The sequence below is a fragment of the Penicillium psychrofluorescens genome (genome assembly GCF_964197705.1).
Source record: "Penicillium psychrofluorescens genome assembly, chromosome: 2".
Lineage (NCBI taxonomy): Eukaryota > Fungi > Ascomycota > Eurotiomycetes > Eurotiales > Aspergillaceae > Penicillium > Penicillium psychrofluorescens.
Genome location: NC_133440.1, coordinates 1,889,043 through 1,908,658, shown reverse-complemented (window position 1 = coordinate 1,908,658; position 19,616 = coordinate 1,889,043). Strand labels below are relative to the sequence as shown.

Below are 19,616 nucleotides of genomic sequence, written 5' to 3'. Positions count from 1 at the left end.
GATTAGCAAGTTGAATTGGGCGAGCTGAGCCAGGATAGAATACATTTGGCGTGCAAAACTGTCGTGGCCCTCGATCTGAAGGGCTAAGGAATACCGAACAGACCCCTCGCTGCGACCTGCATGGATGAGGTGCCACGACTCGAGTACAGATCGTGGCAGAGCGGACGGACGGGGGGTCACACTTGTATACTCTGGTGTCCGATAGGACTGGAATCCATACTACCGTGGGTGTTCACGGTCGAATCTAGAGAAATCGATCTTTCAAACCCGACAGTCCAACGTGGTCCAGAAGCGGGTCACTGAGGGAGGAACCGTAGCCGCAAACGAGTGTTGGACGGATAGGATAAACAGTCAGTCAGCAATAGTTTAGCACCACCGCCGATTAACACCGCCCGCCAAACCAATCATTCTTCCTTTCTCTTCTTTCCTTCCCTCTATTCTTCATTCGCATTCACGCCTGATCCTTTGCTTCTTCGAATGACCGTCCCACGACGGTAACTGCCGAATGTCGGTCGCTTGTGGTCTCTTCTTTTCTTCTCCGCTTCGATGATACTTCTTCTTCATTCGCTTCCCCAGGTGGTAACATTGACCTCCTCGAGCCTCCCCCTCCCCCTCCCTCTCCGAGCGAGCCGTCGCCCTTCCTAGGTTCTTCGGTCATCGCTGGTTCCTGGACAGCTGGCTTCCATGCAGGTGCGTTCTTTTTTGCATTTCATCCTCTTTGTTCTGCCGGTACCCGATTTCATGGTGAGATTGCAGCCCCGTGCCTCGGGGTCCTCACGCGGGCACACCCATTTGGCTAGGGCTGTCGTGATCTGCCCACAGGCCTGGACCCATGGCCTTTAACGCCTGTTTCACGGAATACTGATGTTCATCTGCCATCCGTTAGGCTTCCGCGAGCGCCCCTAAGGCCGGTGGAGGACATGCGACGCGGAGAGGCCACGCCCCAGCTCTGTCAATCAGCGACCCTAGCCACCATGTGACGGAGGCAATCGGCCATATGTACGACGATGACTACGATCGGAATGACCCTAGGCGTCTCAGCTACATAGCCTCCCCACTAGGCGAGTCAATATCGACCATCCCACGAGCCACGGGCGCGGGCTCAGAGCCCTCCTCCTCCCCCTCTCCGTCCCTGCTTTCACCAAATTCGGCGGAAGCGCGCCCGAAACAGTCAAATGGACACCTTCGCCCGCAACCCATCATCCAACGCCGGTCCTATGACCGGGACAGCGAACCCGGTTCTCCCGATAGCCCTCGTTCCCCCTCCGAGACAGCCACATCTTCCTTTCCTCTGAACGATATCGACTATGAATCCGATCCTGCGGCGGTGGCCCAGGAACTTAACAATCTGGCTGCTATTCGTCGCATGTCTATGGATGTGGCGGCCACGGGGGACCCAGATCTTCCTGGCTTTGGAAACAACTTTACAGTTCCCTCCCTACCGCCCTCCCCCTCCGCCGATGAGAATGATGCGTCTCGGTTATTTTGGGTGCCAGCCCGCTTACACCCAGAACTGGCCCCAACTGAATTCAAAACGTTTCTGGAAAGCAAGGCAGATCATATCAAGCGCAAATCGGGTGATTTCTCCTCCCTGAGCCCAGAGCGTTCGGGATCTGGGAGTAGTCTGCGCCGCAAGCGGTCTATGCTATCCCGGGAAATTGACGATTCGTCGGGCTATACGGATGGTGCAGATCGACTGGACCGGCAGCGCTCGATGGCTCGTAAGCGCGAGGGCATGTTGAGTCCCAATTTGCAGGAGCTGGAGGCGATAGTGGACGATGGAAAACCACAAGGGTCGAACTCGCTGGTACAAGGAATGCAGAATGCGAGTATCTCCTCCGCCGACGAAGACAAGCCGATTCTACCCCCGGCACCCCCGGGCCACAGTCTACGACGGTCGACTCGCACCCAGTACAGAAAGGGAAGCTTGAAAAAGGGCGAGAAGCCTCCTTACTCCAAGCGTCTGGGGAGGACTTCGGAATCTTCAGATACCATGGCCTCGATGGTCGCTGCATCTGATGAGCCGCGAATACTTGGACTCACTCGCGTTTCAACCGATCCCACCTCCAATGCGAGCCTACCAACGCGGGCCCCATCTGCTTCATCGCGGAGCACCGCTTACGCTCCAGGATCCACTCAAAGTTCAACATTTGATTCCATACTCGAGAAACCCCAAGACGAGCAAAGCGACATGTCCCTTGCTAGCTCTCAGACTGATGTTACTCTCGGTCGATCGGACTCGGACGGCAGGTCGAGTGCCACTTCCCAGACACGAAACTGGCACTCTCGCCTCAGCTCGAATGGTCGCTCAACGTTGAATATCCCCCCGTCGGAACAACAAGTTCCCGCCATTGTCGAAACGCCCCCCGTCGATCCCAATCGATCGTCCGCCAGCCAAATCCCACAAGGCAGCCGGGTATCAGAACGCGATGCGCCGCCCACAATGCCCAAAGCTACAACAATGAAAGAACCCAGCTTGAGCAAGCGATCTTTGTCCAATCGCCAGTCCAACAAAGATAGCCCATCCTCGCTCAATGACTTTGCCAACAATCCGCAAATGATTCCTGGCAACAGTACGCGAACCGACAGTCTTTCTTTCATTCCTACCCTGCCCGAAGAGCGCAAGCCCGAGGATCGCAAGTCGGAGAGCAAGAAGTCCAAGGACAAGAAGGACTCGGAAGGTGGCCGCAAGTCTAGCTGGCACTGGCTGCTCGGCAACGAGGAAAAGGATAAAAAGAAGGACAAGGACAAAGACAAGGACCATGATAGAAAGTCGAAGTCCAAAAATGTCGAAAAGGCTCATGACAATACCCGTCTGGATGTATTGCAATCATCCATCGACAACAGCCAGCGCGGGCGCGAGAGCATTGTCATTGATCGCCTCGACCCGAAATTGGAGGAAGAGCGACGCAAAGATGGAGCCAGACGGGCTTCCGGAGAGGCCAAGAAGGAAAAGGATGGGATCTTCTCATCAATTTTCGGTGGTGGACGAAGGAAGCATGGAGAGAGCCATCACAAGAAGAGTGCTTCGCGCAACATTTCCCCCGATCCTCCGGCCCGCGAGCTACACGCAGACGTCGATTACCCTTGGACTCGCTTTTCGATTCTCGAGGAACGAGCAATCTACCGCATGGCACATATCAAACTTGCAAATCCTCGGCGTGCACTCTACTCTCAGGTGTTGCTGAGTAACTTCATGTACTCCTACCTGGCCAAGGTCCAACAGATGCATCCCCAGCAGATGATGGGTGCCTCCTCCGGTGGATCCCAGAGGCAAGCCAACTCCAGGGACCAGCAGCCAGAAGAGTACCTTCAATATCAGCGATACCAAGAAGTAAGTGAAATCAATGCTGATCTCGTCGACGAAGAGCCATGATGCTAATGAGTTTCTTTTTTCCCCCCGCAGGCACAGGAGCAGCAACAACACCAGCAGCATTATGGGGATGGTGGATATGACGACCCTTCCATGTACGACTATGATGATGATCCGCATAATCGCTACCACTCCGGGGGAAACAAGCATGGCTATGAGAACGGCAATGCTTATGATGGTTCGGGACATTACCAGTATGGACACTCGTCTTTTGGCGATGATATCCAACTTGACGATGACGACGATGATGATATGTGGTGAAGTTCAGGCATCTTCACTCGCTTTTTACCCTTTTCTATCTTTTTTTCGAGCCTTTTGTTTTCTTCTTTCTTTTCTACGCACGGAAATACCCATGCCTTCTTTCGTTTTCCCTCTTTGTTCTGTCTCCTAGAACATGTACACTGAACCCACTCTTCTCCCTTCCATCCATCACCCCTGAACTCAAACTCTTTTACTCTTCCATTCATCTGTTTTATTATAGTTCATATGACCTGTCCAGCAGTCAACGGGATCTCGTCAGGATGGACCATGATGGATGGATAGTTTCTATGGGTTACCACCACATCTTTATTTTCTTTCCTTTGCTCGTGCGGCCTGATCTGCTTTTTCTTTTTCTTTCCTTTGTTTCTTTCGCATAGCGTCGGGTGTTTTCTTTATTTTTGCTCTTAATTAATCGCGCTATCACACACACTGTCTATACAGTTTTGCTTGTTCACTCCTGTAGTTTCTTCTTTTTTCTTCTTATTCTACTCGGATCCTTGACTATACAAATGAATCGATGAGGACGTCTGTCGTATATCTGTTTATGGTTTTGTATTAGTTATGTTAATAGCAAGGCCATCAATGGCCCTATTGAAGCATATTCAGTGATGATGATGTTTGTTGCGGGGACCCAAAATACTGTGTAGTGGGATTTTCCTCCGGGGTGCCCGCCCACCTAAAAACAAACCGACATTCTTATTAATCTCGAATTCTTCCACTCCAATCTTCCAAAAATCCCATGATACATGCATAATCCACTAGAAACGCTCATCTAGCACGCCCATTTTCCACGCGTTCACACCCTCGTTGCCAGAGCTTTCCACACTTTCCTGATTATCCCAAGGACCACAAATCATTCGGCCCTCAGTTTTATGCAAGTTCTTCGATATCTGCAACTTCTGCAGATTTAGTCTCCACAATGGCCTCAAACAAACTATCCATTCTACCAGCGGACATCATGGAGTCTCAATTGTCCACAATTGACCTCCTAACGGCGATGTTCCCGTCTCCAGGCGAGCTGGAAATCCCTGAATCCACAACGCAGTGCGTCGAGACACTTCGGGACTGGTGCCAGAACCCGACCTCCACACCTTCTAAAATCCCTTCAAGTATATTTCTCATCGTCAGCCTACCAATTGCAGACGGGGACAAAACGATTGAAGTCAACATTTCCATTCCCCTTCAATGTGAAGATCCGGCGACAATTGAACAGCCACCGCCATTAGGCTATGCACTTCGACAACCAGACTGGATGTCCAAAGCCGAGGTTGCTGGACTCGCCGCCTCAATACCGCAAGGCGATGCTTTAGAGGCCTTTGAATACATCCAGACAGAGGCCAGCCGATTTCTTGAAAATAAACAGTCTCAGGCCGTGAGTTCAAAAGAGACTGGGCCAAATACGAGTTGCGGAGAGCCGATCGTGCGAGTCTGGTTCTACTTCCCTTCTTTGTCCACTCGTAAAAAGAGGGAAGATATGGTCAACCTAGCGCCGGGATATTCGCTGACTGGCTTTGTGCTGGCGGGCAAGCCAGGGGTATTGTGTCTCGAGGGTGCGTCGCGACATATCGATGCCTATATGAGCTTCGTCAAGACACATTCATGGGGCGATATCCCCAGTCACCAGAAAAAAGTCAGCGAGAGATTTCGAGAGACCGAAGGAATCCAGAGAGTGTTTTTGGGGATGGAGGAAATCACAGACTCGCTAGGAGAAAGAGGTGGGCAACGGGCGAATCGGGGTGATATGCAGGCACTGGAGGCGTGGCTAGGGACCAAAGGACTGCAAGAGGCATTTGAAAAGGTCATATTTTAGGGGCACTGGGGAATCTTGAGAAATAATGTAATTCAAGCGCATTGAATGTTGGGTGAGTCTAGATCCAGATCTCAGACTCGCAAGGGCCAGCCGGACTCTGCCACCACGATATCCTAGTGAGCTTTACTTCACGCCTTTGGGTACATTTTACCATAATAGGAGTCCTGTACTGATCGAACATGAGAAGAGACGGGTCCCTTATAAGAAAGGTACAACCATTGCGTTATTACTATATGTGAAAATATATGATCCCTGCAATCTACTAACGCGTGCTGGGCTGCCCCAGACCCCTTCCAATGGACACACATCAGCCGGCTTACACGTGACCATGCGCCACCTAGGGGTCTCGTTTTATGGTTCCTTATTTCGACGGTCCAAACGAAACATGAAAATGCGATGAGTGGGGAGTCATTGATTTTGTTGTCTTCGCGTTTGCGACTGTCTAGGTTGTTGGTGGACTATACTTATCAGTCAGCGTAGGGGTTCCAGAGATTTCAAACCGTCCTCCTAGGCTGAGCCCTCTACCTTCCCTACTACACCCTAGAGGGAGTTACTCTCCAACCATGAAACTACACTCACTCTGGATCTACCTGCCGTTCTGATCCCTTCGGTCGCTCTCAACTGGATCTGCTACACTGCTATCGTCCCCCGAGTTTCTTCAGACCACACGGACCCTCTACCTACTGATCTGCAACCACCTTCCACTCTATTTATTGCACCTACATCCAACTTCTACCCTCTCTTCCTTCTGCTCTACCTTTTCTCTTTACTTTCCCCTACTCCTCTTTGCACTTCATTTTTTGCTTGCTCTTAGTTGAGATCCACCCGATCACCCTCCACCACTGAACCCCCCTAAGACTTCGACTTTGATTGCTCTCATTCGCGACTTCTTCGAAACTGCCAAATTCATATCTGAGATGGCGTCACGGATCGAGTACTTGAATTTCGCAACTCGTCGTCAGAACCATACACCGTACTCGGCTCAAGCCCTCCAAGCTTGCTTTCGGGAGATCAACAGCATCATCAACCGCATCTCCGAAAGCAATCAAAACACCCTCGACCATGAGGAAAGCTTCGCACTGCACAAGAACAACACATCCCATGCTTCCAAGATCGAAGAGGATTTCACAACAGGATTATTCGATGGTCGCAAACCGTCTGTCACTGTCACCGACAAGCGGACTGACGATGCTCGAACCGAAGCAGATGTCACTTGGCTTGACCTCATATGGGGAGTGCGGCCGGAAGAGTTTGTGCGCCAGGATGATGGAACCTTTCGTTGTCGCTTTCGAGGCCAGACGGTGACGATTCTGGAATGCGACCATGCCAAATTACGCTTTTCACCACGACACCCTCTGGGCGGCCAGACCAAAGTCCTCAGGGAAGATGCCATGGCAGAGTACGAGACGCTGTTCGAGATGCGAGCCGCCATGAAGCAAATGGATGAATGTAGGTAATCCTTGACGTCAAACCATGTTCCTCTGATACTCATTCATGATCACAGGTTATCAAAACTTCAAGCGTTCTGAAGCTGGGGTAGAGGCGCGCTTCAGAATGGTCTCTGAGCATCTGGGCCTCCCCATAGAGACCCCCGAGACTTCCAATGCCCAACTCTCGAATGCTTCTCGAGATGCCTCGCCTGCGAACTCGATATCAGTTGATCCGCAAGGGGATATTCCATATCGGATCGCTTATCAACCCAATCTGCGTGCCAGGAATGCCATAGAGCAAGACGAGAGCCGCAATACCAGTGCTGAAGGATCTAAAAGGCCCAGCACGTCTCCTGTCCTCAGATCACTGGGTCCAGTGCCTCGTGATGTTGATGTTGAGATGACGAACACCGACTCCTTACGGACATCTTCATTTCCCAATAACGGGCCCCTTGCACCAACCGAGCACTCAGCTACCGCATCCTCTGCATCCTCAGTGTCTGATGAATTTTCAATTGCGCCCAAACTGGAATATCCGGAGGAGAACATGAGGATCCAATCTTCATTCTCGGTCCTGCCTTCCGACTCCAACTACCGCGAATCACAGAATGAAGACTTTGAGCGGGGTACACATCAAATCCGGGTTTCCAAGAAAGGGCAGATGGTGCACCACACCAAACAGGAGTTCGCGGAAGCGGGCTACTTCATAGAAGCCCTGAAACTAAAGGGAATGTCCTGGTCAAAGGTTGCCGACGAGTACGCTCATTATTTTGGGGTTCGCCGCAGCCGGATGGCTCTGTCAAATCCTCAGATACCCTGGCGCAATTTACAACGGGACCGACTATTAGTGCTGAAAATCCGTGGTCGGGCGCGGCCTCGCGAGATCCCATCAACCTATACCCGCCCGGATTTGCCTCTCCAGTTGGAGTATCCGCGAGCCGAGCCGGTCATACTAGACGGCCCTACGCAGTAATGCCGGACATCTTCCAAATGGCGATGCATCAGTCACCCTTATCCTTCATAGTTCTGCTTCAGATATGATAGGTTTATATTTAATGATTTCATGTTTTCACGGTACAAGTAATTCTTAATGGTCCGTAGGTCTATTCTTCGCCTAGCTCAATATTGGATAGTCTGGTTTCCTTGGTATGTTGTGGGACGGGTACTTGTGCGGGTTATATGCAGATCACGGCGATATCATTGCGTGTCGAGATTGGTCACATCTATTCAAAAGGAAAAGACAAAATCGATTTTCAGCGTCGTATGCTGCTCTTCTTGCGATAATGGTGACTGGTATATAGCGGAAATGGAAGTCATCGAGGTTGGAGATGCGATGTGCATTTAACCTCTATAGGGTGGACCCAGGGCAATGGGTTAGGCCCGCTGCAGTCCTTGAAAAAGCAACGGGCAGAGCCGAGTTTAATCGGCACGTGGAGTGAGAAGAAGGATCAGTTGTGCGCGTCTTAACTCCACAATACACCTTTTCATGAAGCGCTCGCTCTCTTGGACGGAAGATCCGGCAGGACCAGCTCCAGACTTCGTATGGGATGTTACAGAAGAGGGGGTGTGTTCTTGCTAATATCTCTTCCGTTGCAGCTTGACAAAAGAGTCGAATCTAAAGCGCTCACCTCAGTAGAACTGCCTGTGAAACAATAATCAGTGCCACGAGGTCCGAAAAGCGGAGTACTTAATCTTATAGAGTGGGAATCGAAGCCTTGTCGCTGAAAAACCGAGGTGATCGCCAAGAGCTAATGACCTGGCCTGAGCACGTCCATTGGCCTGCTAGTGTCGCAGTGCGTCCACTACTCCAGCCGTCTGGCTCTAGCCGCCCATCATTTCCCATTTCATATCTAGCCCAGGGATGCTGCCCAAATCATCGTGCAGGAGGGACCAATCCCAGATACCGAGCACTCCGTAAGAGTTTCTCTATTTGGGGGCGGGTGTCTCATCTGTCTCGATGTTAAACTCTGCGCCAGGGAACTTATTTCTGACGGCCCCCATGATAGTCATCCGAGCGTAACAGTCATAAGCTCCTACCCCCTCTTTGATCTTTCGTTTCTTCTATCATCATTCCCTGCCCCTTATCCGACAGAACTGGATACGAGGAGGAAGGAGGGCGAAAGCTGTTTCTTGACTATCACTTCTCATGTCGTCGAGTCTAGCGGCCGACGCCGCTCAAAGCGGTTTTCAGGGGTGGTATGTCGTCAATGAGTCCCGTTTGTGCACCCTGACCTTCAAACTGCTGTACGTAGTAACTGATCTTTATTACAGCCGAGGCGATCGTGTGTAAACCCGGATATTTCACTACCAGCGGGTCCTATGCGGCGTGTGCGACGCACACAAGCACGCCGTCGGCGTTCACTTGGAATACAGGATGCGAGGGGTCAAGCACACTTCTGTTTGAGAACGGCGGCGGAGACATCTGGTAATCATCTATCCTTTTAATTCACCTGTATTCTTGAACATCTATCTCACCGAATACTCTACAGTGTCAGCGGTGCGTCCTGTCTGGGCATGACTATCTTTCAAACATCCCCATATGGAATGCCAGTCGTGACACAGTTCGAGTGCGTAACAAACTGGGTCGCTTCAACTTTGTACCGTGAAATTGGCAACGGATTTGAGACCACTAGTAAGTTGCTCAGCATTTTATCTTGGTTTGATCCCTTCATCCCATACTAACATCTCCTAGGCACCTCAGTAAAGACACTCGCCCCAGCTGAAGCCAGCCACACGATGACCACCCCTCTAGCGACAGCGACCACAACCACCACCACCACCACCACGACCCAATCCTCATCAACCGCAACACCAAATAGCTCTAACGACAATGGCTCACAACCTGTTAGCTTACAACCTGCTAGCTCGGGGCTTTCTGGAGGCGCAATAGCGGGTATCGTTGTGGGGTGTCTAGCCGGCGGGTTCATACTGGCGTGTCTGTTCTTTTTCCGCAAGAGGATAGCTGCTGCCTTCTCAAAGAAGGGGGAACCACAAGCTCAGTATCATGATCCTTCATATTATGGAGGGCACCCACGGCCACAGATCCCGGGGGCCGTGTCTGAAATGTCGTCTGACCGACCCCCGGTGGAACTGCAGGGAGCTCATGTTGTACGGGAGCTCGATGGAGTGAACTCAAAACCAGAGCATTATGCATGAAGTTGAGTATCAACAGATGTTATGATCGTTATGCATGGAAGCGCGGTATGCGTTGCTTATAATATCATTAATTTGCAGCCCTTGCCATCATACCCACCGGTTTCTATACTAAGCTTGTAGACTACTTTATGAAAAACTGGCGGTCAGGGATCTCTATTCGCCGCGGAGTCCTAGTATCCCAGATTTATGGTCTGTCTGGTTTATCAGACAGTGAGAGTCTGAGGACCCTCGACTGCACCTGCGTGATAGCCATCATTCCAGTGTCATATCCGTTCAGTTGTTGGCGGACAAGGAGGGAATCGTAGGCATCATTGCTTTCCTCTGTGGGATCATACTTGCCTAATCGGATCTCACCGCAATAGCGAGAAGAGAATTCTTATTTCTCACCGATTTTCTGAACGCGGAGGCTGTAAAAACCGGGACAACAAGTAATACGCTGATGATGGAACGTAGACTTTGGCAAGTCGGAAGTACTGCTATCATCCTCAACTCCCTGAAGAGGGAACGGCTAGGCATATGATGCCGTAGATTGCCGCAAAACTTTGGAGGTGTTCAAGAACTTTAGGTATTTTTCATGTCATTCTGGCCGAGAAGAAAGAGAGGAATTATGAAAAAATAAGGGTTGAGCGGAATGATGTTGTGCTTGAGATCAGGAACACGGCCCTACACGGCCCGCTTCCGTCTTCGGTCGCCAAGAATCTGGAAGCGCAACGGATTACTGTTCTATACCCCACCCAAGTTATCCCATCGAAATTTCGATGTACACGATTGAAGACACCTGTTCCCATCTCAACTCTTCTCCTTATCAACAAAACTCTCAAAATGGCAGTAGCTAAAAGTGGCTCGATCATTATTGTCGGCGCAGGTGTATTTGGCCTTTCGACAGCGCTGGAGCTTAAAAAGAGAGGATACAACGACATCACCGTTCTGGACCGATTTGTGCCTCCTGCAGCCGATGGAAGCAGCGTCGACATATCGCGCATTATCCGCAGTGATTATGCGGACCCAATTTATTCCGAAATGGCCCGCGAGGGCCTTGAGGGATGGAGGACCGAGTACAAAGACCAATACTACGAGTCTGGCTTTGCCCTGCTCTCGGAAACAGCTAATAATGCCTGGATCGAAAAGTCAAAGGCAGTGATTAAGGCTTTGGGTGGCCACATCGATGAACTCGCCGACGCGAGTGAGCTGCGAAAGTTCTATCCGAACGTGCAATCCAACTTGTCTGGCTTGAATGGATACCATAACCCCCGAGGCGGCTGGGCCGATGCAGCGGGTGGTATCCAGAAGCTGGCCTCGCGGTGTAGTGTGGCTGGGATATCTTTCATTACCGGACCCCGGGGAACTGTGGCTTCTCTCCGCAAGCAAGGATCTCGTGTCGTGGGAGTCAATCTTGTCGGAGGACAATGTCTACTTGCCTCACAAGTAATTGTGAGCACAGGTGCTTGGACGAATCGGCTGCTGGATATTGATCACGCTGCATCTTCATCTGGGCAGCCAGTTGGCTTTATACAGCTCACTCGGGAGGAAGCTCGGTCCTTGGATTCGACCCCGGTCATGATCAACATGAGCACGGGCGTGTTCTGTTTTCCACCGACGCCAGGCACTAACATCCTCAAGCTTGCGCGCCACGGATACGGCTTCGCAAATGAGGTCACGCTCGAGCGTGATGGCAAGCCGGAGTCGGTCTCGTCGCCAAAATTCGAGAGCAGCAATGCTGAGTCTGGCTATCTTCCCGATGATGCGGAGGAGTCTCTACGACAAGGGCTGCGCCAGTATTTCCCTCAATTCGCAGACCGTCCATGGATAAACCGCCGTCTCTGCTGGTATACAGACACCCCAAAAGGCGACTTCATCATCGACTACCATCCAACTTTGTCTGGATTGTTTGTAGCGACGGGTGGTGCAGGACAGTAAGTGGTATATTTACTTTACCGTTGATATAGCAAACTGACAGTGTCTTAGTGGGTACAAATTTCTTCCGGTATTGGGCAAGTATATCGCAGATTGCTTCGAGAACAAGGCTCCAGAGGAATTGCGCCAGAAATGGAGGCTGCTTCCTCAACAGGGTCCGAAAGAGAAGGGCATGGCGGGTGATGGAAGCAGAGCCGGGCCTCCTCTCCGGAAACTTACTCCATCGGAGCAGGCCAAGCTGTGAAATGTACCGGAAATTGTTGACATAGAACAGCTTCATAATTGACGGTGAGGTGCGAGTGTGTGAGTTCTGGGGTTCTATCAACTATTATGTGGACGAAGCCATTTTCACGTTGCAATTGCATATAGATAGAATGATGGCTGGCAATTCTTGTTTGAGATAATAGTGTTGAGTTTTAGTTAAGTAATGTGTAGACGATTATCCAATCTACGCCCGCCATCAACATTAAAATCATACGCTCTAAAAAGGTCGGGGTCAAATACACATGATCTGAAAAGCGAGGATGAGGAATGTGGTGATGTTTGGCTGATCGATTCAAATGCATACCCTATGCCTCTATTCATACGATCACTCCTCCCTTTTTACATCAATCCTCCCTAAGTATCTCTCATTATATCCACTCCACAGAAAAGGCTATCGAAGAAGAAGTCAATGCCCTGTAGTTCACCTTCATCGGCGCCTGGAAATCCCATAGAAGCAGGCAGCTGCGAGTATAGGCTGTCGTTACTGTCCAATCTTATGGATCCATTCGGTGTTTCAGGCTGGAGCACTGACAACAGCTGAGGAGTATTTGATGGCATATTCTGCGAACCGGGATAGTTCATCGTTGACAGGATGTCCGATCCAGATGATGGGTATTGGGTTTGTTCGACCGGCTGACCCGAGGGCAGTCTATCCTTAACCGACATGGCCGGTATGCCCGGCTCGGGTTGCGCTAGCACTTTTGGAGCGGGCTTTGAGATGACACCGCGTTCAAAATTGATGGTGCCATAATAGGGAATCTGAATGTGCAGTGTCTTGCCGTTGTTGGCTAGCCGGCCGTCATACTCAAGCCCTCCATCGGTATCTTTAGATGAGCTGGTTTGATACATGTCGCCCCTAGCAGCATTTGCCTCAATGTCGAGCAGATGATGAATGATTCGGGTAAGTTTATAGGCGATCAAATCGATATCATTGCAGGCCACGGATTCTATAATCTCTAGGGTACGCTCCATATAGCCGCGGTCACTCGGTCGGCTGTGGGCAAGGGATTCGAAACCAGTGACCGGGCCTGAGAGCTCCCCAAATCCCCGGAACTGACTCTGAGAATTAATGTGGGCGATACATATTATGGTAATGGCCATAAATGCGAGAAAATCACAACCCCGGCAGTAGAAATGCCCGGGGTTTGACGTGCGGAGCGCTATATAGCGAGATAGAATTTCCCGGCTGGCGTTGATGACAGTGATCCTGCTATGATCGTACCTGTTGTCAGATGAGGAGCATAGCATATAAGGTAAATGCAGCCGCATAAACAGATGATAATGCGTGAGTTGATCCATGATACGATTTGTATCATGAAGGAGCTTTGTATGTTCGCCATTGCTGGGCATGAAATTCGGGATCAGCCACCACTGCGGTGGCATCTCAGCTGCGGCTTTATGCAATAGCATATCATCCTCGTGAATTTTGACCAGATTGTTTACGTCGCCATTCTTTCGATGTAGGATATGTCCAGAAACCGCACAGTGGATGCGTTGCATGCGTTCATTGGGATCCAACTCTTCCAATACTTGAGGAATGGAGAAGAGATCTTCAATTGATGTATGCGGTAGGCCCAGCATAATTGAGAGATAGCGGTCCATTTGGGCCAATCGAAAATGGGTTTGAGCAGGGTCAAAAGCTGCCTGAGTCTCGGGATCGAGGAATTTCAGGGACGGCGAAGCAAGGCCGCGGTGAAGAGCCATCATCTGCGCGACGGTTATCGCCCGGTGTATTGCCATCCATGCACGGTGCAGGTTTCCAGCATAGTTCTGGTACATGGCCTCGAGCATTATGCATTCTATGCCCTCCACGGAGCCGATGAGGTCTTCGTTGGTAGTCACAAGGCTGATAGCTCTATCGACAACACGGGGCATAATAGAGCGGATAGAGATGCCTAGGTCTCCCAGGTCTCGGATGGAAGAAGGAGGGATTCCTTGCAAGAATACGCCGAGGGCAAGAAGCGTACGCGCGATCAGTACCGGATGGTTACCCGGCTGGGGAGGCTGTAGAATCTCCCTCGGGGATGATAGGGCCCGGCCGGAAAAGGTGGAAAGGGACGGGCATATTCCACAAAACATTTGGGGTGAAATACCCATAGGGAGGCCACAGATGATATCCATATCTCTCTCGCTGGGCCATGCCGCGATAAGATCACGAGCCAATTCTTCATATTTGCTTGGGGCTCGCCTTTCCGAGCCCAATGCTGGCTTCGAAGGGGGTCTCGAACGGGTATTTATCCCCTTGTCAATATTGTGCTTTTTGATTGTCAGAAAAAGATTATATGGCGAGCTTGACATGTGTAGGAAATGAGGAGAACTCACCACCGTGTGGCTTGCCGATGAAGCTCGGTCTGGCCGAGACTCTTCTCTATCCTCTAGCGTCACCGAGGTCGACCGAGCCTCGGAACGATCTATAGTTGGCGACTGTAGAGCACGGGCAGATTCAGTATTGGCGATTAACTGCTCGAGCAGGTTCTCTACCCGGCTAAGCCGACCCTCTATTTGATTATTGCTGACGGAGGGAACCGGCTTATCAGGATACTCCTGGCCGATGCATGTACTCCCGCGTCTCCGACAATTATTGCAGGTGTGTGCGGAAGAGGAGAAGATACAGCGGACTTTTCGTCGCTTGCACTCCCAACAGCTTTGAGTCCCCTTCCGAGTCTTTCTCCATTCGGTTCCAGGTCTGTCTTTTTGGTGATTCGTTTGGTTCATCGCTATGCACACCAGGCATTTCCTGACGTCTCATTAAAACCAGTAAAGCAAGTATCTCGATTGAAGCCTCTTGGTTTCAATTTTGGAAACCACGATGAAGCAAAGAGAGTGTATGATCCAAAGTGAAAGTTGCGACGAACCGCCTGAGCTCGGCCATGATGAATAATTGGTTGGTGAGTTCGGCCGAAACCTCGGTCGGCCATGACAAGTTACTCGGTGATTTCGACCGAGATCTCGGTCCAAGCCTTTATATAGAGCAGCTCGTGTCCAGATAGATCCATCTAGCCGAAATAGCTTGTCATACAAAGCTTTTATTAAATATACATTTTGAATCCAAATAATAACCGAAAATGGTCAAAATTGCGATTGCTGGCGGCTCTGGCAGTGAGTGCCACCAGCTTGCAGCCCAACCCTCGCAGCGTTACTAAATCTCAATAGATGTTGGGCAAGAGATCATTGACGCCCTCGTTGCAACTAGAAAGCACGATATACTGATTCTATCGAGAAAGGTTGGTATCCCGCTCTTGCATATAAATTGATCAGTAGTTTCTAAGTGGTATCTATAGGATGCGCCGGCTGGAGAGGCCACCCCAAACATAACATGGATTAAGACAGACTACGAAGACCCAAAAGAGTTGTTGCAGATACTGCAGGGAGTTCACACTCTTCTGTCATTCGCTTCTGAACAGGACGATCCTTCCAGTCCCATCCAGAAAAGGCTTATCGATACTGCAGTTCAAGCTGGCGTGAAGCGTTTTGCGCCCAGCGAATGGGCCACGTAAGCTTCCCTCGCCTCTTATGATGTTTTTAACCTATTCACATCTTGCAGTTCTGGCCTGAAACATCTAGGTTGGTACGCCTATAAGGCTGAAACGCGCCGATATCTGGAGGAGCTGAACAAGAACAAAAAGGTGATGTCTGAAAGCCTTCTTGAGAATCCTGAAAACCTAACACAAGAAAATATCTGTAGGTTCTGGAATATACTCTATTTCAACCTGGTCTTTTTGTGAACTACTTGACATTTCCTCATGAGTCGACCAGGCACCTTCATCTAATTGAAACCCCATTCGATTTTGAAAACCGCCGAGCCATCGTCATAGATGGCAGCGATGATGACCGAATCACCTTCACTACAGTGCATGATCTCGCTAATGTGGTAGCCATGGCCATTGACTTCGAGGGTGAGTGGCCGGTTGTCGGGGGTATCCGGGGCACCGACATCTCCATCGGACAGCTTATTGCCCTCGGCGAGAAAGTCCGCGGTAGGTAATCACATTTAATATACTTGATAAATTTGAAGAAATGCGCTGAAGTTTACTTACTAGGAGGCCTGCCCTTCCATGTCGAAAAGCTGAAGGCGGAGGACCTTGAAAATGGGAGCTGGCAGACCTCATGGCTACCGAAGGTCGATCACCCCTCAATCCCGCCTGAGCAGGTTGAAAAGTTTTCAAAGGTCGGCGTCGCCGGAATTCTGTTGGCTATTTCTGAAAATGGCTTTGCCGTTTCGGACGAGTGGAATCGGCTGCTGCCAGAGTACAAGTTCACTCAAATTGAGGACTTTCTGACTACAGCATGGAGCTGTAAGCCTTAGAGAAGAAATTAGAGATCTTCAAGCAATGAGTATCATTGTGCTAAGGAGGCTGATATGAGAGAATTATTCTTATGCTAAATCTATCAATAAAGCTTTAAATCCAATGCCAGATGTTATAACATCTCGAATTGAATTTCTGTTCAAAGATCGCAGACTGGCTTTATTGTAATTTCACAAAGGACCCCGGCCTTGGTAGTCTACTGAGTACATTTTGAGGATCTCCCTCAGAATACAGTCAAAACTGAGTAGAGGCAAGATCGGAACAGCTGTTAGCGAAGGCTTGACTTTGACCAAATTCCCACGCCAACGCCGGGTGAAACTTCATCGAGCTTAGTCAAGAGTTCGTTGAAAAAGGCTTTTTGGATCCTTGCACCCTTGGCGTTGGTTACTGTACAAGACGGCCTTGATGGGTATCAGCAATGTTATTTGCGGGTTGTGATGGGACACCTTACCGCTTCACTTGACAATTATCAAGGTACTGACCACTGCTTTCTTTGCCAGACAGAATCGCATGAACCAACGCCCGGCTGCCCTCTTCAGTACTGCGAGCTAGCACACGCTCCCCGAAGCGAAGACCAGGACTACTCATCTCTCGCATTAACTGGCTCTTGCACCAGCTGGGGTTTGGCGCGTTGATTATGACGAGTGGCTCCTTGCTGTTTTCCAATTGCTCGGCGAATGCTCTGACACCAAAGAGGACCAAAAGCTTTGATAATGGATATCGCATGGCCATGTCTGCAGTTTCTTTGTTGTTTAGCCGAGCAAAGATTCCGTGTCCATCACCAACATCAATTTCCTTCAAAGGCGCAATGTAATGCAGGGCCGAATTCACAATCGAGACACGTGGAACGATGCCAAATTTTGAGGCAGACTCGCGTAGTTTCGGGACAAGCAAGGAAATAAGCAGAAACGTGCTGACCACGTTGACCGTTATTGTTCTCTCGTTAGCCTCTGCCAAGATGAAAGTGGTTGCGGCCATGCCAGCGTTGGCCAGAAAAGCGTCAAGACGTGGAAGTGTTCCTGCGCGAGCCGCGAAGCTTTTGACAGAGCTGTAGCGATCCATATCAAGCTCCCAGACCTCAACAGTGTCGCCATCGCGACCAGTGGCTTTCAGGAGTTCCAATCTTGCAGCTTCACCCTTGTCAATATTTCTGACGGCCATGATGAGACGATCAACTCCTAGGCATAAGAAATGACGACTGGCTTCATAGCCGAGACCTTGGTTCGAACCTGAGACGATAATTGTCTGGCCCGTGAGATTTCCCTTGGGGACAGGTAGTTCTATGAAGATGTTGGAATATACTGTCGACGAAACGCCTTTCAGAGCCGAGAGAGCTGCCATGTTTGTTGGTAGGGGAAGATAATGTAATTGATAATTCGAGTCTTCTCTACTTCGAGATTTTTGAACTTGAACCCAGGAGACGGAGGAAACCAGCAGAAGGAAAGGACTTAAGTATTAAATTTGGTTGCGCTGCGCTTTGGGTTTAAAGCCTCATTACTTCTAGCGGGGATAATACGTCCGGCAGAATGTTCTAAACTAAGATATTTGATCCATTGCTTCCAGAACACATCTGCATTGCACTTGCTTATTTGGGAAATCAAGATCGAGAAACGAATTTGCTGCTCGTAACTGTCATTGGTGTCATTGGAAGTGAGAAGTACATATCAAGCTGTATGCTCCGCTTCAACGGGATGACCCAATAGGGACGGCCGAGACTGATTCTTGACATAATCATGACTCTAGTCATCTTTAGTTCGTGGGAAGCAGACAGTAAGAAGGCTTATTGTCCTAATATCCAGACACAAAAGAATTCTCCGTCTTCATTACTGTGGTCGATCAGTTCAACGCGGTGATAACTGCGACCATCACCCGTGTAGTGTCAAGCGGATATAATAACTCCGCTTCGCCGCTCCGCACGTCCCGCATTCCAAACGTCTTAACTCCGGGGATTTCCCAACTGACCTCGACTGTCCAGAATGAAAGCTCGCAAATCAATAATCAACCACGTTGACACATCATTGACTTTGGTCATCGAGAAACACACTCCATGGATACGCCGTCACAAAAAGTCGAAAAAAGAAATAGGCCGCCATTGTCCTGCGAGCCATGTCGCACTCGAAAGTAAAAGCTTCCAACTATAATCTTCGGCCCAGAGCTGATTCTAGCATCACAGGTTGAAGTGTAACAGGCAAGTACCGTGCGACACATGTGTCAAGCGGAAACTCCAAAGCTCGTGCCAGTATGCCGCGAATGCCGAGCGTACTAGACAAAAGATTTCCAGTTCAGCCAAGTTGAATGACAGACTCAAAAGCATTGAGGAGCTGGTCTATTCTTTAATAAGCACAAGAGCTAATCCCCAATTGGACTTACGCTCTGGAGGGGCAGGTGATGTGACTGGGCCTTCACCTTCTGATCTTGGAAACCTTCCCGAGTCAGCTGTGAATGACCAATTTTCACAGTTGAGAATGAAAAGCAAACCTGGAAGAGAGACGTCTCGGTTTACACGCGATCAGAACGGAGAAGTAATCTATATGGAACCGAGCCACTGGATGTCCATTCTGCAAGATATCAAAGACATGCGAGCCGACTTGTCCTCTCATAACTCACTTGCGTTTCAAGAGCTTGCAAGCAACCAGGACCTCAGATTAGAACCTGATATCAGCCTAGGTATTGGTCGAAAGGATATTTCGACCGTTTCTGATGTCTTAACATTTCTTCCGGCTCAACCCACTTGCGACGTGATACTTTCTCAATACTTTAATTCTCGATATATGGTCTTGGGTATGCAGTGAACTCACAGAAAAAATCAACCTTGAACTGACAGGACATGTTATAGGGATTGTGCATTATGGAAAATTTCGCAAGGAAGTAAGTCTTGGTTGATCAGTCCAATTACGGAAGCCAATAAACATACTAAGCCACTGAATGAAGTATGAGGATTTCTGGAAACACCCCCAAAGCGCTTCACTTGAATGGCTTGCCCTCCTCTTTGCCATAATGAGCATGTCGACGATCTTGAACAGCAAAACCAAAGTCATAACGGCCCCCAGCCAGGAACACATGGTCTCCACGAAAGCATTCCAGCAGATGACAGTCCAGTG

At 49.8% G+C, this 19,616-nt stretch overlaps 7 protein-coding genes across 7 annotated transcripts; 5 read left to right on the top strand and 2 right to left on the bottom strand.

The window, feature by feature from the left end:
* Positions 1 to 684: 684 nt before the first annotated feature.
* PFLUO_LOCUS2930 (uncharacterized protein) lies at positions 685 to 3,634 on the top strand (the record flags this gene model as incomplete). Its single annotated transcript, XM_073780121.1, has 3 exons — positions 685 to 690; positions 887 to 3,334; positions 3,407 to 3,634. The coding sequence occupies 3 exons, from the start codon at positions 685 to 687 to the stop codon at positions 3,632 to 3,634; spliced, it is 2,682 nt and encodes an 893-aa protein (XP_073637008.1).
* Positions 3,635 to 4,553: 919 nt separating this feature from the next.
* Positions 4,554 to 5,444, top strand: PFLUO_LOCUS2929 (uncharacterized protein; the record flags this gene model as incomplete). The annotated part of the gene is made up of 1 exon (XM_073780120.1): positions 4,554 to 5,444. The coding sequence occupies one exon, from the start codon at positions 4,554 to 4,556 to the stop codon at positions 5,442 to 5,444; it is 891 nt and encodes a 296-aa protein (XP_073637007.1).
* A 917-nt stretch (positions 5,445 to 6,361) lies between these two features.
* On the top strand, positions 6,362 to 7,847 carry PFLUO_LOCUS2928 (uncharacterized protein; the record flags this gene model as incomplete). Its single annotated transcript, XM_073780119.1, has 2 exons — positions 6,362 to 6,893; positions 6,949 to 7,847. The coding sequence occupies 2 exons, from the start codon at positions 6,362 to 6,364 to the stop codon at positions 7,845 to 7,847; spliced, it is 1,431 nt and encodes a 476-aa protein (XP_073637006.1).
* A 3,005-nt stretch (positions 7,848 to 10,852) lies between these two features.
* On the top strand, positions 10,853 to 12,188 carry PFLUO_LOCUS2927 (uncharacterized protein; the record flags this gene model as incomplete). The annotated part of the gene is made up of 2 exons (XM_073780118.1): positions 10,853 to 11,943; positions 11,996 to 12,188. The coding sequence occupies 2 exons, from the start codon at positions 10,853 to 10,855 to the stop codon at positions 12,186 to 12,188; spliced, it is 1,284 nt and encodes a 427-aa protein (XP_073637005.1).
* Positions 12,189 to 12,562: 374 nt separating this feature from the next.
* PFLUO_LOCUS2926 (uncharacterized protein) lies at positions 12,563 to 14,083 on the bottom strand (the record flags this gene model as incomplete). Its single annotated transcript, XM_073780117.1, has 1 exon — positions 12,563 to 14,083. One exon carries the CDS (start codon positions 14,081 to 14,083, stop codon positions 12,563 to 12,565), a length of 1,521 nt encoding a protein of 506 aa, XP_073637004.1.
* A 1,190-nt stretch (positions 14,084 to 15,273) lies between these two features.
* On the top strand, positions 15,274 to 16,514 carry PFLUO_LOCUS2925 (uncharacterized protein; the record flags this gene model as incomplete). Its single annotated transcript, XM_073780116.1, has 6 exons — positions 15,274 to 15,307; positions 15,362 to 15,432; positions 15,490 to 15,701; positions 15,753 to 15,889; positions 16,024 to 16,185; positions 16,249 to 16,514. The coding sequence occupies 6 exons, from the start codon at positions 15,274 to 15,276 to the stop codon at positions 16,512 to 16,514; spliced, it is 882 nt and encodes a 293-aa protein (XP_073637003.1).
* A 448-nt stretch (positions 16,515 to 16,962) lies between these two features.
* Positions 16,963 to 17,856, bottom strand: PFLUO_LOCUS2924 (uncharacterized protein; the record flags this gene model as incomplete). The annotated part of the gene is made up of 1 exon (XM_073780115.1): positions 16,963 to 17,856. The coding sequence occupies one exon, from the start codon at positions 17,854 to 17,856 to the stop codon at positions 16,963 to 16,965; it is 894 nt and encodes a 297-aa protein (XP_073637002.1).
* Positions 17,857 to 19,616: the final 1,760 nt, after the last annotated feature.